Genomic DNA, 17,962 nt, shown 5'->3' on the forward strand with positions numbered 1-17,962 from the left:
AAAATGCATTTGATAGTGTTAAGCACCTACTGTTCAAATGGAAAAAATATTTTTTTGCCTTAAAGTAATGGAAAAAAATAGAAGAAACGAAACAAACAGAAAACTATTTTAAGGCAGACGTGTGACAACCCACCCCACCCCTGTCACCCAATGTTAAGCTAGCTATATTAGCAAAGTGGATGTAAATAAGCATGGGAAAAATGCATCACATTCTGCCTAAGAAACTACAATTTATTTTGATATAAGTCAAATGGATTTATATGGAATAGTGTAACTACAAACAAGTACTTTCTTAGCCAAAAAATTTACTTTCTTACCTCAATATCATTTTTTTCCTCAATAGAATCTGCATACCCAGACAATCACCATGTGTGAACAGGATCAAAGTGGGTAAATACTGAAATGATCATATGACTCCTATCTTATCCCTGATTGGTGGAACTGGTGGTGTTACAACTATCCCATGTTACAACCATACCCGGTCTCCCCTACTATACAAAACCGCCAGTATTTTAGGTGTCATGTTTGTGAGGCTGCCAAGCTGTCTATCACTGTCAGATGCAGTGTGGTAGGTTTGGGAGAACAACTTCAGGAGAAAAGTCTGATGAATATATTCAAAGCTTAGAAAATGTCTCTCTCAAAGAGCTTTGAGCAGTAGCTTTAATGAAGAACAAAGTGATAAGTACTGTAACAGACTGGTTGGGTTGTTGTGAAGATGAGTAAAAAGACAACAAAAACAAGAAAGAACAAAGATGATAATAAATGATTAAAATATAAGTGCCTAAGAGCAATAAAGTATCGATAATAATATGAAGAGAGCTGGTTATCAGTTTGAAAAGTGTCCTGATTGCTGTGGGGTAAAAATGTCTCTGAATCTAGATTGATGTGTTTTGGCTGCTCTGTAGCATTTGCTTGAGGGCAACAGTTCAAAGAAGTCGTGACCAAGCCAGATTATCAAACACAAAAGGATTTATTCTTACTGTCAATAAGTCTGAAAGGTCTAAAGGGGTGATGTGTGGCCCTCATGTGAGAGGATCCAGCAAAGATAATACTATGAATAGCCATCTATACAGGTCATTATTTTATTTTTATTTTTGAGTATTCCACGGTGTCTGCTAGATTTGCTGTGCTGTACATGCAAACCCCCACCTTCTGCCAACATCTGAATTCTCTGCCCAGGAAGGGACCCCCCTCAAGAGACGAGCATCGACTGCATTCAGGTGCCTATATATTTAAGTTCACACATAATCTAAGTTCATTTTTTCCACTTAAAATGCAGAACATTCATGTGTTTATTTAAAACTTGCATCCCCAACAATACCATGTGTCATATGTCATAAACTTCACATGCTCGTGTTGGCCTGCTGTCGGCATCAGAACAGAAGAGATCAGTCATCTGTTCTAAATTCATTTTGCATGACTTGACAATTGGGTCTGGCATGCTGACATGAATCTATAATCTCAATGTTGGAATGTGTTGAAAAGTAGAAAGACACCCATGAAAGTACTTTTTGACATGATAGACAGTATATTGAATTTTTATGTTCTAATTCTATATACAATAGAAAAAAATCAAAATGTAACCTCTCCCTCCATAACTTACAATTCAAAAAGACATGGAAGCATAAACAATTTAAAGGACATTTATTAGATTGTATCCCTGTCTCACATTTTAGCTGCAATACTGGGGTTAACAAGAGATTACAGCATAATGATTCCTCTGCTTGAAGAGTCACATCAGGATTTTTGTCAGCAGTGTTTTTTTCCACTAGAGGGCAGTGAGAGATGCTTTCAAGTATATTCTGCAGAAGCACAGTTACAGGAAGGAGCCCGAGATTTTTTTTTTCCAGGAAGATGTACACTATAGTTTAAATGCATATATCAGCAGAGGAAGCACAACACATGCATACTCCTTTATCACTGAAAAAACTATTGTTATTTGGTTGCTGATTTTGGGTGCATTGCAATCGTTGTATCACCTGCACTCAACAATGATTTGGTACAGAGGAATATGCCTGCAGACTGGTACATTTCAGTTTCTCTTCTGTTAACATTTTGTTTACTACTCAGCTTACATTTATGCTGTTACACAGCCCAGTGTGCAAACTCTAAAGATTCCACAAATGTTAGGCCGGTTTGGGTCCAATCAAGGTCTGTGTCATTTCTACTTAAAATCTGCCAAAGATTGGTTTCAGTGAGACTAACATTACATGTTTTTAGTCCTTTTTCAGTCTGACTAATACAGTAAATTAATTCCTTGGACATGATGACACTGAGATATAAACTAAAAACAAGTTCAGTTGTTAGATTGTAAACATATTTTGGTGATTAAAATGATAATAATAGTTAGCCTACATTCTTTTTCGTATAAGTAAGCCAACTTTGCCCCTAACCAAATGAAGGGATAATCAAATCAGATATCCAAGTTTATAAAGTCTCCTCTTGGTAGGGGTGTGAGGATCAGTTCTATACATTTTGGCAGCTAAAACCTACTCACAGGTTTTGGGAAGGCTGATGTTTTTTTTTTCTTTTTGGTTGGAGGAGGGGTGCAGTCAGAGAACCACAAGCCATCCTCTTATTCTGTCCTTGCTGTTGTCAGGATTACATGAAAAAGTTGATGGTACTTATCGCAAAAGTTGGAGAAATCTTTGAAGTTAAAGAGAACAGCTAATAGATGTGTGTTTTCTGATTAACATAAAACTAACATGTCGCTTGTTAAACTAATTTAATATATCAAAACACCCTTTGGTGGCTAAACAGATTTAACTTCAGTATGTGTTCAGTGAATGAACATGTTCAGAATGGAGAATACGTGGGATTAGACCAGACCTGAGGTGAGAATGAGAACACTAAACTTCTGTCGGAGATAAAGTTGTTAAAAGTTAAAACATAATCCTGGCTGCAAGGAGTGTGTTTCAGTTGTATGCAATTCTCATGCTTGTATAGAAGTCAAAGAAGTTTCAATGATCTTTAGGTTGGACATGAACTGTTCAAAGCAGGTTTTCATATAATCTTTAAGTTATTTTTTCCTTTATCTTCAGACTTGAACATACTACTGGAGTTTTCATACCATCTGTGTGTCAGTAAGCAGCTCAGAACAGAGGAGCTGACAGAGCTCCAAAGAGCAACAAGGCACACATATTGGTGAACTTCTGATGTGGTTCAGCCAAGTTGGCTATCTCTCTTCCCCGAAGGAACTCAGAGTGACGCAAGTGTGCAGTTAGTGACTGGAGGGACTTTTAAAGGCCAGTAGGTGGGACGCCATAACTCTGGTGATAGATAATATGCAGGCTTCCATTCCCATGTAGGCGGTGATTAGAGAAAAATGTTTCACATGTTATTGAAATGTTTTTTTTTTTATATCTAGGAATGCTTTTGGTTTTTCTTCTCTCCCTTAAAATTGGGAAACTTAAAGCTCTGAGCAAACATCTTTTCTAGCTTTGGCTGACTAGTTGCCTCCTTGTGTATCTTTTGCCCCAAATCCTCATGATTGCTCAAGTGTTCTAGAAACTCAATAAATGCAATTCTGTCAAGCTTAAACAAACCCATTCAGCTGAGACAAAGTGGAAAGTGTCATCTGAAAAATTAAGATTTTGCATCATTTTTGAAAATCAGAGAGTTCATGCAGTGTTGCAGAGTCATTAGTGTATCAATGTAAACATATGCCCATCCACCAACACATCCTATAGTTTTGACCTGCTGAGCCAGTCTACTGCAGTTTCAGCAGGGGGCAAGGGTTGTACCACCACAGAGACATTCATAGGGGTGGCAGGGCTGAGCGGCAGCAGCTGCAGCTATAAGGCCCAGTCTGACTCAGGTTAGCTGTCCTTACAGTGTTGACAAGTTGCCACAACTGTGGGGCTATTTTAAGCAGGCCCCTTGTTGTCTCTAATGCCCTGCAGGACTCAGAACACAGGCGGATGGAGCCCCTTTACCCTTAGAGTTCACAAAGCAGAACCCCTCTTAACAAATGCTTGAATCTTGGCAGGAGGAGAATAAACCACAGGGGTGAAAATCACCTTCCTGTAGGTGGAACAGCATTCTATGACTAGAGGAGCATGATTTATATTTTCACATTATGTCAATCTAAAATGATTCCTATTTGAGTTTCCATCAAAGGGTTGAACGATGTGGATTTTGTTCAGATTGTCTTTTACCTCTATGATGTTTCATCGAGAGGATCCTGAACAGTTTCCATCCCTGCTCTTCTAATAACGTCCTTGCACTCAGGTTTCAGTTCTCAGTACAGTATTAGCCTGAGCTTTGGCCTTCTTGATGGGGAAATCCCAAACCTGCCACAACTCCAACTCGACACAGTGTGTGTTGCAGTTATGTAAAATTTGCTGTTCATCAGAAATGAACATATACATAATTTCATAAGTCAGCAACGAAGGATTGTTTCCACCTCCCAAATATCTTAATTTTTTTTTTTTTAATAGCTGAATGAGGACTTTGCTGACAAAGTTTTCAGACCAGGGCCTGTGTGTGGCTGTGGGTCAGCAGCTGTGCTTGGAGCTTTTATGGTAGACAAAAAATGTCCGTTGCAGTGTTTCTATTTGACTAAAGTGAGTGAAACACTCTATAATTTTACATTAAAGTAACACTAACCCATACAGTTGTTCTTCTGACTCTAGAGTGTACTCTATATTCCCAAAAAAGACCCCTGAAAGAGTGTTTTTTGAAAAGTGATCAAAGTTATGCACAGCTCTTTGAATGTGTTCCAACTGACATGTCATAGCAAGGTGACTGCGACATTTAGGTTAGGCGGGAATAACAAGAGACCAGCTGATATTGCTTCTAACGTTGCTCTTAACTGATAAGTCAGGAATTTTGGCTCTAACAGGACAACAGGCAGTCTGTCTGCATTTAGACCTCCTAAACAATCCTGAGACGAGTATCTCTTGTTCAACACATTTTTCAGAATGACTGGTAGTTCTTGGCCCCCATAATGATAGGGAAATTGTTAGTACTAGTGTAATTTAGTTGCCATTTAATTAGGCCTACTGGACTGGAACTGTGGCAAATGGCATTGTGGGTAATGGATTAGGAGGCGTTTGTATGGTTGGCCAATCTTTTTTTTTTTTCCTCTTGAAAATATAATAGATTTGCTCTTAAAAAAACTACAAGACAAAAGTTTTATGAAAATAACGGAAGGCAACAGCAATTATCTTCAATAATAGCTTAAAAACTGCATAGACACAACAAAGCTGTGCAAATTGTGTCAAGATGGAGGGATGTTAAAGTTGATTCAAGTTGTTAAAACAACGTTGATACCTCGTTTTCCAATAAACAACAAGCCAGGATGGGAACACCAACAGCCATGCCTGTTTGAATCGATAAAAACGTCTTTTAGAGGCAGTTATTAGCAGTTTCCTATGTATTTGTGCAGCTGTGGCTGCAGATGACCAGGGTGACACAGTGTGTATGCGCGCGCACTCAAGGCAACAGCTGAACCTGCGGCAGGCGCGTGCGGAATGCAGTATCCGGTAGAAAGTAACGGTACTTTTATGGAAACGGCTACCATCAGACAGTCGAGTTTGTTCACCCTGTGGTCGCATCTCGGACAATCCTTCCCTTTGCTTCTTAAAACACATCAACTTGAAGGATTCGAGAATTAAATAGAAGAGGACGACAGTGTGCCGAAGAGGTAAAATTCCTTTTTAATTGTTCTATGGGGAAAGGGGTTTTGAAAAATCATCAAGCAGTCCCTCTATTATCGTGTACCAAGGACTAAGCTACATGAGTTTAAAGCTGCCTGCAGTTTAGATAACACCTTTTTTTCTTCTTCTGGCAGAAATTGGCGAGCTTATTAGTTAGCCCAAAAGTGAAATTTTCAGTTTTAGGTAGTTTATTACCACAATAAGGTAATAGGTTATTACAAGCTCAGACTACTTTCATGCTGATGGACCATAGCTGCAGATTTGATCCGTTTACACACAAAACATTCGACAAACTCTTTGTTATTCAAACTGTCTTGATACTTTTTTACATTCCACACTCAAACTATTAGTAGCTTATCCTAATTGTCTGTATCAAGGGTCGATAAATCTGACGTGATTTAATCGGGGGAACTTTGCCTGTTTAAATATGAATGGAATATGAAATATTTGAGAAGAATTACACATGCTCCATTTTAATATGTGGAAATGGCAGCCAGGCATCTGAAACAGGTGTCAGTTTGGCTTGTGAACCTCCTGACATGCCTTTTCCTTGTTTCAGAACTGAGATGAGGGAATTCTGGATGAGCAGCCTTTAATAGAGATATTTAAGACAATGAAGAATATGTTCTCCAAATGGATTACAGGTTCTGATTTACAGGGGCATTTACACCATAGCATACTCTACTGGACAAAAACAGACTTCCTTATTTGTTGGTGTGTGTGAAACATGACAATACATATCCTCAAACAGGGATGAATTCAAACCCAAGCATGGATAAGTGCAGAGTGAGTACAGGTTGAGGAGTCACTGTATTTGATTTTTGCCAAAGACACAAAGACACACTGTGTCTGTGATTTGCTCACGCTCCTTAAAAGCATTATCACATCTCTCTGTGGTCTTCATACCTGAGTATAGAGGTAATTAAGGAGACTGATAAATAGCAACAGTTTCAGTGTTTGATGACTAACAGTCCAAGCAGCTCTCTCTCTCATCCAGTTGTCTAGCTCTTAGTCTCTCCATTTTGTCAAGGGTCTGTAGGGCGACATGTGGGTGCCAACCTGAGCTCTGTCCAACTGCCTATCACTGGTCAGAAATAGCCATGATCACATGTCCCAGACCCACAGGGTGGGCTATATATAGAGGTCAGCAATCCATGGCCCTCTTTCCCAACATACTGGAGCAGATTTCTTTACCCCCAACTTTACACTGAGCAGCGCCTTTGAAACTTGTAAAACTAAGCACTAGACTAGGAAAAGAGCAGTGCTTTAGAGACATCAAGTTAAAGAAAAGGAATGAACATTATAAATGGTGTTGGTGCTGGATATTCAGTTGTTGAAATGGGAAAATATACTAGAAACTAATATAGACATAGAGATTTGCCCCAAAATAAAAATGTGGATCACTGAAAGACTTTCAGAAAGTTTAATAAAAAAAGAAAATTAAAATTTAGGTTGATATCATTTAAAGGATTAAAATTTAAACCACAACTAATTTCAGGTACATGCCATTGAATGATTTTAAACACGTCCACATAATTGAATTCATCAGTCCTTTTTATTTAAATGCATGTAACTTTAAAATGTTTTAATAATCTTGGCAATATCTTGAAAGAGGTACCGATTCTGTTTCCACGATCGTGTTATCAACTTGTAATTAAAGAAAAGTCCAATAACCGTTTTCCTTTGCTTTGCAGGTAACATTTTAACAAAGCCTGTTTGTCAACTTGTCATTGTGGAGTAAACATGACTGATGTGGCGCAGGTTGCAACTGTAGACTTCGATGATGCTACGAATGAAAATGAACATGATATGAGTGACACAGAAAACAGGGAGGATGATACAGCTCATGACGAGGATAATGAAGTTTGTGAAGATGATGTAGCAGAGGAGGAAAGTGTGAAGATGTCACAGGTGGAAGAGAAAAAGCCTTGCCAAACAAAGGATAAAGCCAGTGAGGAGACCAACAAGACACAGATGAATGGGGTGGAGCTCAAAGAAAACAACAAAGAAAATGAAAGATCAAGTGTTAATGGTGTAGCGCAGGATACAGAGAAGTTGGACGCACAACTAGACACAAATGAAGATCAGAATATTTCTGATTTAGTGCTCAAAAAAGAGGTAAGTGATGTGATTCTTGCCAATATGGCCTTTACTCTTCACTGGAAGAAAGTTCTAATTTATGTAATCACCTTTCTACCACAGAAACTCCTGCGGTCCCGCAAGCCGGTGGCCAGAAGCTACGTGCCCAAAGAGGGCAAAGAGAAGGGAGATGTGACAGGAAAGTTTGAGGCCATGCAGAAGGCCAGGGAGGAGCGCAGCAGGCAGAGGAACAAGGATGAGCAGCAGAAGAGGAAGGAACAGTTTATCAAGGAGAGAGAGTGGAACCGCAGGAAGCAGCAGGTCAAAGACTGTTAGCAACACTAACCCCGACTGTGACCTGCATGGCATGGTGACGCATGACCAGTGACAAGGTTTGACTGAGAATTTAGTCCTTTATACACCACACAGGATGTTGTGAAATTAACCATTGAATGAATGATACTGAATTTGTTTCCCTTTCTTAAAAAAAACAAAAAGATTGCATTTTTAAAGGTGCTGTGAGGAGAAAGTCACACTTCTAGATATATGAGATTATCAGCCCCAAAACACGTTATTTTGAATTCCTATTTCCTAGCTGCCCTGTTGGGTTGGACAGGATTGATTTACAGCATGTCAAAGTCTGTATGACAACACCACTCCAGCTGACACAGTTTAGCAGAGAGAAGAGAGATCTGTGTTTTTCTCTGCTGAAAATGAATTCTCTGATTCATTTTGTTGTGATTGAGGACACTGGAGCTGGACTATCATAAGGAAAAAAGACAGAAGAGCAGACGAACGCTGAACAGGGTAGTGATAGAGCACGAGCTAAAGGCTAAAACACAGGCTTAGCTGTTTGTGATGATCTTCACTCTAACCCACAAGCAGCAGCTATACTATAGTGGTCAGTTCAAAATTTAGAGTCTTTCAGTAGCACTGAACATGCTGTCTGTGGTACAAATCAACAAAGAAAAATAGTGTTAAAATGAAGATCTGCTCTTCATTCATTTGCTTCAAAACAAACGCAGACCTTGGTGAGAGTCACATCCTCACAGCAGCGAGTGCAAGTGTTCATGGAAAACAGACTCTTTATCAGGTTAAAAAACAAAGCTTTTCTACATAGTCCTCACAGCCACTTTAACAAAACTAATGTGTGCACAGAACAGTTAAGGACTGAGACCTACTATTAGCTCGTCAAAAAATCTTAATGCATGATGTGTTACCAAGCATTGTTCAACCCGCTCTGTTTATTTATATTCTTAATGAAATTTGCAGAAAAAATAGGCTGACAATTTTTTGGTAAACAGACTCTAAACAATTAAGTCAGTTACATTAAATGGTCAGTTTACACAAAGTAACATGCCAATCAAAATATTTAAGACTTGGTACAGATTTTGGAGACATGAGTGAATATATGGAAGAAAAAAAAGACTTCTTCTGCATTCATTAGGTGTCAGACACATAAAAAACAAAACAAAAAAAACCCTGAATTTCTAAGTTTAAAAATGCACGAGTTATGTGATGCCTGTTAAAGTTGGAAAACATCTGAAGCAATGAATCTGTTGCTTGAGTTTCTATCGTTCGTTATATCGTGTAACCAATATGTGATGTCCTAGTGACCCAGACTCATTAGAAAAGTTCTCTATGAACATAAGTATTAACCGCCAATAACAAGTCAGTTGGTTAGCTGAGGCGACATATGTGTAGTTATCAGAATCAATTAAATGGTCTTATAACACTGAACCTAACTTTCCAAACCGAAAACAAGTGAGTGCAACAAAGTCAGAAGAATGACTCCTCAGTTTAGACCAGGGGTCTGCAACCTTTACTTTTCATAAGAGCCAATTTGCCTCATGTACAAAACATTTTTGATGGTTTTTTTTCCTACAAAAAAAAAACTATCAAAAAAAAGTTTCAAAAATACCATCTGTAAGAAAAACAAAATTCTCAATTATAATAATATTTTTTTAAAGCTACAAGGAGCCACTGCAAAGGAGTCAAAGAGCCCCATGAGGCTCCAGAGCCGCAGGTTGCAGACCCTTGGTTTAGACTAGGGCCGTCTGAGGAGCACATGAATGCAGCATGTAACACCATGGGTGAGACGTATTATGTCTAATATAGGCACCACATGGCAACAGTGTAGTACATTTCAAGTTAACAACATGAATCGGAACTTATTACTTCAGTAATCCAGCATTTTATGGAAGAAATATTTTAATTTCTTCTTTTCTTTAGATTTATAAAAGTAAAATGACAATTAGTTGAAGCTCTAATATGAAATACAATGTAAGATAATTGGATTTTTTGATATATGGCAAGCCATGAAGAAAGGATGAATTAATTTTCACTGTTGATCAGGAGAAAAAGCTAAAAAAAGAACACATGTAATGGATACTGGTATAAGTATTTTGTTCTTTGAGGAAATAAAGGTGAGAGCGAGAGATTAAGTCAGTTTGTGTTGAAGACTGACTGTGGTGAAATAAACAGAGTTGATACGGTGTTTTGTGAGTGGATTATCATTGATACTCAGACAGAACAACCTTCCTGTGTATAGTCGTGCCATAGCTGGCCAGGCTTGGACACCTGCACTCATCTTCTTGCTGTGCAACAATACCCTGACCCAATCAGAGTCCAGCCTGTAGACCACATGACCTGGCTATTAGCAGGGATTAGGCCCATGTTCTCGCTGGGACCAGCATGGTGCCTGAGTGGCAAAAGAGATGATCCCAGCTAAACCGTAACCTCACCACGGCTCTCCATTTGATCTGACACAGATAAAAGAACTGCTTGCTTCCAGCGATGAGGAGGAAGAGGTGAAGCCAGCAAAGGTGGAAAAATCCTACGTCCCCAAAATCACAGGTGAGACACGCAAAGAGATGCAAAGGGGAAACAAAAGCATGTTTGATAAGAGGTCTGTGAGGTAGCAGAGACTGAAGGCTCTCGTTTTGATACCGTCAAATCCTCAGGTAGTGTGAAGGGGAAGTTTGCAGAAATGGAGAAACAAAGACAAGAAGAAGAGAGAAAAAGGATGGAAGGGGAGAGGAAGAAGAGGGAAGCCCAGGACCACTTGGAAAAAGCTAAAATAAAGAAGGAGTTGGCTCAGAAAGCAGCTGAGGTAAGTAAACCTTTTCTGAACTCCTTTTACAATGTCTCACCAGAAAGTGGGACAGCTTGTCTAGATGCTTCAGTACTGCCTTCCTGATAAGAGTGGCTCACTGGTGTCTGTAATGATTCAGGTAATCCTCAGCTGCCACTCGGGCAAGTTATTTTAAGTGGCATTTGAGTTCGAAGCAGTTGGCAGAGGCCGGTCTCAAGCATTCGAGAGCATTGTTTACATGACAAGAGTGGAAACTTATGGTAAATGGGTCACATACTATATATTTTATCTAAACTTCTAGGATTCCTGGATGTCAATAAAAAGCTAGTAAAAGTAATTTGCTGGAAATTTCTAAAATAAGAGCACAGTATAGTAAAAGAAAATCATGTGTGACTTTTAATGTAGTCTGAAAGTGCAGTAAGAGAGAAGTTACTGGCAATTGCCTTCTACTTTGTGTTCTAATCCTGCTGTCAAAGAGTTAGACTCATGACATGCTGTTTAAGTTAAACTGGCAGCAGGAAATTCATAACAAGTTTACTTACAGCACTCATGGTATTTGAATATGTCTTTTTAATTTAATCTTTTTCATTTTTAGACAGTTTTTGTACCAGTCAGTTCTCTGCAGGAGCTCTTATTCTATACAAGGTGTTCTGCATTTTCAGGGAATTAATGTAAGAAAAATTGTATTTTTTAAACAAAATTATAGAAGATCATACATTTTTTTTAGTATTATTGGGCCTTTACTCCTTGAACTCAGCCCTTCTAAAAAGTCAACTAAAGTCATACTGTTGACAGAATAAAGAAAAGAAAACGGGTTTTTCAGGGGATCATTAAAACTCCCTGATGCCAAACTCCTTAAATTACAGCAGTTTTATGATTTTCATCGATTATAAAACTGTTACATGTAGAAGGTCACTAAGTAAGTCACTCAGATTTTGAGTTCAGTTGGAGAACTGTCTAATGTCTGCAGTGCTTCTGCTCTTGTTCTAGAAACAACTGGAACAGCACACGTCCAACTCTGCCAGGTGTAGACAGCATATGACTGGCAACTGTTTCCCACACCTCACAGAGACCAAATTAGCTCCAGACCTCCTTACAGAGACCAAATAAGACTCTGCTATCTCAGTCTGACACCCATACTCTGACCTACTGCAAATGGTGATATTAGGCCAATAGAGTCACCTGCTACACTTACACATGCTCTTAGTTCATTCACTTCTGTAGTAAAAAGTCACTGAATGGCCAACTGTTAAACCTACTGGGGAATATTATAACGCACAGAACAGCTGCAGTGTGAAAAAAGGTTTCAACAGACAGTTTGGTTGGTAAATCAGATATTTTTAAGTTAATTTTGGCTCCACTTGTTTTTGAGTAGAAGTAAAGCGACTAGTTATTACAAAAGGACTGTAAAAATGAAATAAAAATGAAAAAGTACTGTTTTTGGGATGCACAAAAAAAAATCTCACCACTTCACTCGGTAAAGTTTTATTCTCTTATCTGTTTTTCTATTATACAACTTAACATGTCTTTTATTATGTCATTGTTGTCACATCTGTCATATGTGTTATGCACTAACAGATATTCCAAGGATTGAGTTTTTCTCTGTACCCTGTCTAAAACTGGTTGTGTGCAGTATAGTAAAAAAACTCAAAACATCTCTGCAAATGCATTAGAGAAAAGTAATTAGCCTGTTGTAAATGTGAGGAGTACAAATTGCAGATATTTGTAAAGACTTAAGTTTTTTTTTCTTGATACACTCAATAACGTGTGTCCAGTTCTCTAAGCCATAGTACTACCCAAGAGTCTTACATCAATATGAAATGTTTTTTGATTTTTTTAGGAAGGAGATGACACCATCCTTGTACGAGTGGTTCCAGCAAAGTCCTCACGGCCTCCAGGCAGGATCAAGATGAACTTTGAAGACATGGAGAAGAACAGAGAGGAGGAAGAGAAGAAGAAGGCAGAGGAGGAGAAGAAGAGACGTTATGATGAAAACAGACGCTCCTTCAGGGAGGCCAAGAGACGCTCGGTAATCGAACAGGTGGGAAGAGAAAACAGTTCTGTTAACATTCAAATTAAATATACTAACTCCTTTTAGGTCTTGCAATAATTACATTATTCTGTACTCTGTGTTTAGGATGAAGAAGAGAAGCCAACAGAAAAGATGCAGGTGACTCCTGGGAAGCTAAAGATGACATTTGAGGAGATGGAAAAGGAAAGGCAAGATCTGAGAAGGAAGAAAGCTGAAGAAGAAGCTAAACGCCGTCTACTGGATGAGAAGAAAGCTTTTGAGGAGGCCAGGCTGGAAATGGTACTTCAGCCCAACCTGAGTCCAACAGAAAAAGCTTACACTACTTAAAAGGACCTTAGCATTTGCACACACCATGTTCCCTTGTATCTTGAGACAAACAAGTAGCAATATCAGTAAAATATGATTGATGTTTTTTTTTTTTTTTTTTTTTTTTTGATAAGATTGATTATTTCAATAAAGTACTGTGTTTTAATGGTAAAGTTTTGGAATTTGAAATCCTGCATATGTATTTGTCCATCATCACTGGGAATGTTTTTTGTGGTCTCAGGGAGAAGATGAGGAGGACTCAAAGGCACCTCAAGAAGACAAGGAGGAGGTCCGACCTGGAAGACTGAGGCTGAGCTTTGAAGAGCTAGAAAGGCAAAGGGTTGAAGAAGTACGCAAGAAGGCGGAGGAGGAGGCCAAGAGGCGGATGGAGGAGGAGAGAAGAGCTTTTGCTGAAGCCAGGAAGAGTATGGTCAGTATTTTTCCTACAAATCATTAGTTTAATACAAACACCCAAGACAATGGAAATCTAATACAGAGTGATCTTAAAAGCTTTTGAAAAGAAAACTAACAAATATTTTTTTTCAATTTAAAAAAGGTGAAAGCTAGCTTGTTGGTTAGTTCAGAGTAGCTTTGCTTAACTTAGCTTAATCAAAACTGGAAACAACAGAAAACTGGTTGTCTGGCTCTGTCTGAATGCAGCAAAATCTTTGAGCCAGATCCTCTTAACCTCAGAATTATGATTTAAATCCATTTTCAATCATCTAAACCAAAAAAAATGTGTGTAGAAGTGACACCTAACAATTTTGTAAGCTGTGTTTCAGTATTTTCCACTACTCAGAGTTGAACAAGTGTAATTCCCATAGCATCAAGATGCTATTTTTTAACATTACATGGTGTTAGCTTTTGTGAGCTTTGAATATGAATGGATCTTAACTGTTGTCTCTTCAGTTTTACTTCTCTGAGTCAAGCCAAGAAGAGCCTCATTTTGACATTCTGACTTATCCTGCCATGATACTTCCCAGCTTGTAGATGAGGATGATGAGGTACTGTTGGCCTTACTCAACCTGGAGGGCAGTAAACCTGGGAAGATATGTGCCAGCTTTGAAGATCTGGAACGCCAGAGAAGAGAAGAGGAGCAGAAGAAGGCTGAGGAAGAGGCCAAGAGGAGACTGGAAGAGGAGAAGAGGCTCTTTGCTGAGGCCCGCAAGAACATGGTAAGTTGCACAGTTCACAAAGTTATACTCTGCATGTGTTTTTTTTTATCCCATTGCTTTGTAAGCAGACGCCTATTCCTATTGCTTAAGACTTTACCTTACTTTTCTGCTGCTCAGCTGCTCAATGTGCTTTCAAAAGAACAGAGAAACCTGCATGTGACCAAATGTCAGTGCTGCATGCAGTCTATACAAGTCTCCATTATTATAAAGCGTTTCCAGCTGCATAAATGAAAAAGTTCATGAATGCATGTCAATGTACATCAATTAAACTTGACTAACACCTATACAGTATAGACTTCAGGCACTCACTTTGTCTTACCATTTCCATCACTAATGGGAAGAGAAACATGATGTGCATGTTTACTCTGTAATTCTGATTGGCTCTATCAGTACACATGCATTGCTGTTTCCTTGTCCAAATTATTTCTTCAAGTGCCCTGGCCTGGATCAGGAAAAGTCTACATATGGAGATGAAACAGTAAGAAATTTTACTTCAAAAGTATATCCGTTACAGAAAAATAACAGGAAGCATTCTATGTTCTGTCTCATAGTAAAAATACACTCCATTTATGTACATGGACAAAAATTCCACAGATGATGCGAGTGATGTATGTAGTTTTTTTTCCTTTGAGTGCTGTTGTTATAAACAATAAAACAAGAACAGACACGGCTCTTGTTTAGTCTTTGCTGGTTGCACATTATTTAATGTCGGGTAAGTAGAATGGCTTGTGCTGTTTTGCTGATATGCTATAACGAGCATTATAAAATGAAGCCAATATTCTCTTAATTTACAGTACAGCGTGGAAACCATACAAAGCTTTCTACCTTTGTGTTCACTTATGTACATAGGTAGACGATGAGGATGTAGGGATGGTGAAGAGTGCGTCTCAAGAAGCACTGCACCCCAGAAAACTGGAGATCAACTTTGAAGAGTTACTGAAAGAGAAGGAGGAAGCTGAGAGGAGGCGCAAAGCAGAGGAACGTAAAAAGAAGATGGAGCAGGAAAAACAGGAATTTGAACAACTCAGGCAAGAGATGGGGGAGGTGAGTGTGAAAGAGAGATCAGAGAATTTCTAAAATTTTATCGTCAATTACATGATTTTATTGCATTAATGATAATGACTGGGCTCCTGTCTTACAGGATGTAGTGAATGAAAGCTCAGATGTTGTAAACAAGGAGTATGAAGAACTGACAAAGCTAAAGAGGACTGGCTCCATCCAGGCCAAGAACCTCAAGTCCAAGTTTGAGAAGATCAAGCAGCTTACGGAAGAGGAAATCCAGAAGAAGATTGAGATGGAGAGAGCGCGGCGAAAGGCCATTGATGATGAAATTAAGGAAAGAGAAGCTGAGAGGTTCCAAGAGGTGAGACAAGACCCCAAAAGTTCAAGATAACACTGACCAAACTTACAGGGTTGTTTTTTAATAGCAAGTTATCCTTTAATTACATACAAGATTGTTTAAATGTCAATTTGTGTTTCAGGAGGATGAAACAGAAACGACACAAGCAAAGGCCGAGGAGACCCCCTTCAAACAGAAGGTGGATATGAAAGCCCGATTTGAACAGATGGCTAAAGCCAGAGAGGAGGAGGAGCGGAGGAGAATAGAGGAGCAGAAGCTGCAGAGGATGCAGTTTGAGCAGCAAGAGATCGATGCTGCCCTTCAAAAAGTACATTTTCTGTGTTTATGACTGAATAAGCCTGTTCATTATTTTTGTGTGACAGCACAACGGGTTTATGTTGCTTTGACCATTTGCAATAGTTTTGCTGAATTTATGTCCTCTGTTTGCAGAAGGAGGATGACGTGGATGAAGAGGGTAGCATCATCAATGGCTCTGCAGCATATGAAGATGAGGAGGATCATGCCAGATCAGGTGCACCGTGGTTCAAAAAGCCCCTCAAAAACCAGTCAGTGGTGGACTCGGAGCCTGTGCGCTTCACTGTTAAGATCACCGGAGAGCCGAAACCTGAGGTGACCTGGTGGTTTGAAGGAGAGATGCTCCAGGACTGTGAGGACTATCAGTACATAGAGAGAGGAGAGACATACTGCCTCTACCTGCCAGAGACCTTCCCAGAGGATGAGGGGGAGTATATGTGCAAGGCTGTAAATAGCAGAGGCACAGCAGCAAGTACCTGTATCCTCACAATAGAAAGTAAGACCACCCTGGTGTGATTGCATGTCTGCATGAAACCTCCAAATGGATTTCAACCTCTCTCTCTTTGAAGTGGATCGCATGCTCCTCTTCCTGGTGAAGATGCCGCTGTGGGTAACTCTTGTTATGTCTCTCTTTTGCAGCGTATGACTACTGATGCCCTTCCATCCCCTGGAAACTTTCCCTGTTGTCTCTCACTCCTTTTCTAAAATGTTGCCCCTCATGGTATGGTCAAACAGCAGAGGGAAGAAATAGCAGTATGCCTGGCATTCCTAAGGGAGAGTTACACAACACACAAACAAAAAATGTTAAAAAGATGTTGTTTACGTATTGTTTAAATGTAAAGCTGCACTCCCAGTTAGAGTAGGATGATACCTGTGCCAAAACTAGACACAATTCTTGTTTGTTCTTGTTTAAAATATATTTGCTGTGATGCCCTTGAAATATTTAAGATACCAGCAGTTTCTAAGTATTATAGTACTGTGTTGTAAATATCAAACTTAAAGGTCCATACATGGAAACACTTAGCTTGAGGCTTTAAATGAAGTAAGTAAGAAGTATGTGTGTACTGATGACAAGGGATGGATAACATGGTATGGAAAAATTATCAAAATGAATCTGATATTTAAAATCCCAACTCAGGCATCTGAAACAACCTGAGTGTGAATGACATTATAGTTTAGTATGCCCCTTGCTTTATTACCTAGTTGTGATGCAATACTTGATCAAAATTATGTCAGAGGTTAACGTAGTAGTAATTGCTTCACCCAAAATACACAGAAAATAAGAAATTGTGACAACAGCATAGAAAACTATTAATGATAAAAATGAAATAATTTCAGTGATTACTTAATTTGGTCTGTCCCCATTTTTTTTTTAATTCTGCAGCATATAAAGAGTAAGTTTTTCTTCTTCAGCCCCTATTTTTCTTTATTGAGCTCAATCCAATTCTCATGTTACAGTTGTGATGGACAGTAGATCCCTGTTTCATGCTTTGATAACGATTTATAGACTAGCTTGGATATTTGTCATACATTATAAATGACCATGTTTTAATAAAAAGTCATAAAGTAAGTTGGTGTCTTTTATTAGTTGGAAACATGCATAGCTGTCCTATAGTTTGATCAGTCAAACCGTTCCTTTTCATTTGGGTGTCTGCTTCTTTGAATTTGAAGTGAAATTAACTTATGGATGAAATATCCCGACTAGAAAAGTAGAACTAACAAATTTTAAATGTCATTTTTGCCTTTTGCTTGCCTTATTTTAAAAGGTAGAGGACCTTTGTTTTAAAACTTTAACCTACACTGTGTCCAAATTCTTCAATTTCCTTGTAATACGTTTTAAATACAGAGAAATTATTGACAGAAGTCTTAGTCATGAATATTATGAAATGTATCAGAATAGGGAGGTGTCAGAGTAAACTACTTGTTGTGTGCATGGATAACTGGGTGAAGGTGAAGGGGGCC

At 38.8% G+C, this 17,962-nt stretch overlaps 1 protein-coding gene across 4 annotated transcripts; it reads left to right on the forward strand.

The window, feature by feature from the left end:
- Positions 1-5,525: 5,525 nt before the first annotated feature.
- nexn (nexilin (F actin binding protein)) lies at positions 5,526-17,519 on the forward strand. Of its 4 annotated transcripts, XM_074668104.1 has the most exons (15): positions 5,526-5,647; positions 7,355-7,778; positions 7,863-8,060; positions 10,511-10,595; positions 10,703-10,851; positions 12,674-12,874; positions 12,971-13,144; positions 13,413-13,601; positions 14,155-14,346; positions 14,780-14,824; positions 15,196-15,390; positions 15,488-15,709; positions 15,828-16,013; positions 16,136-16,496; positions 16,640-17,519. In XM_074668104.1, the coding sequence occupies exons 2-15, from the start codon at positions 7,404-7,406 to the stop codon at positions 16,651-16,653; spliced, it is 2,586 nt and encodes an 861-aa protein (XP_074524205.1). In that variant the 5' UTR covers positions 5,526-5,647; positions 7,355-7,403; the 3' UTR covers positions 16,654-17,519. The 4 variants fall into 4 exon arrangements, with proteins under 4 accessions (XP_074524205.1, XP_074524204.1, XP_074524206.1 ...); XM_074668103.1 differs by lacking the exon at positions 16,640-17,519 and having other exon boundaries at positions 16,136-16,516; XM_074668105.1 differs by lacking the exons at positions 14,780-14,824; positions 16,640-17,519 and having other exon boundaries at positions 16,136-16,516.
- The last annotated feature ends 443 nt before the right edge of the window (positions 17,520-17,962 follow it).

The sequence above is a fragment of the Halichoeres trimaculatus genome, unplaced genomic scaffold (genome assembly GCF_033239565.1).
Source record: "Halichoeres trimaculatus isolate MK-OKI-2021-1 unplaced genomic scaffold, fHalTri1.1 fHalTri1_scaffold_4, whole genome shotgun sequence".
In the NCBI taxonomy this organism is placed as follows: Eukaryota; Metazoa; Chordata; class Actinopteri; order Labriformes; family Labridae; genus Halichoeres; species Halichoeres trimaculatus.

Bases quoted from the DNA above. Each gene is read 5' to 3' on its own strand.
- nexn (XM_074668103.1), top strand. From the start codon at position 7,404: ATGACTGATGTGGCGCAGGTTGCAACTGTAGACTTCGATGATGCTACG. The intron at 14,347-14,779 runs GTAAGTTGCACA...TATTTCTTCAAG, and splicing joins CTGAGGCCCGCAAGAACATG to TGCCCTGGCCTGGATCAGGA. The intron at 15,710-15,827 runs GTGAGACAAGAC...TTTGTGTTTCAG, and splicing joins AAGCTGAGAGGTTCCAAGAG to GAGGATGAAACAGAAACGAC.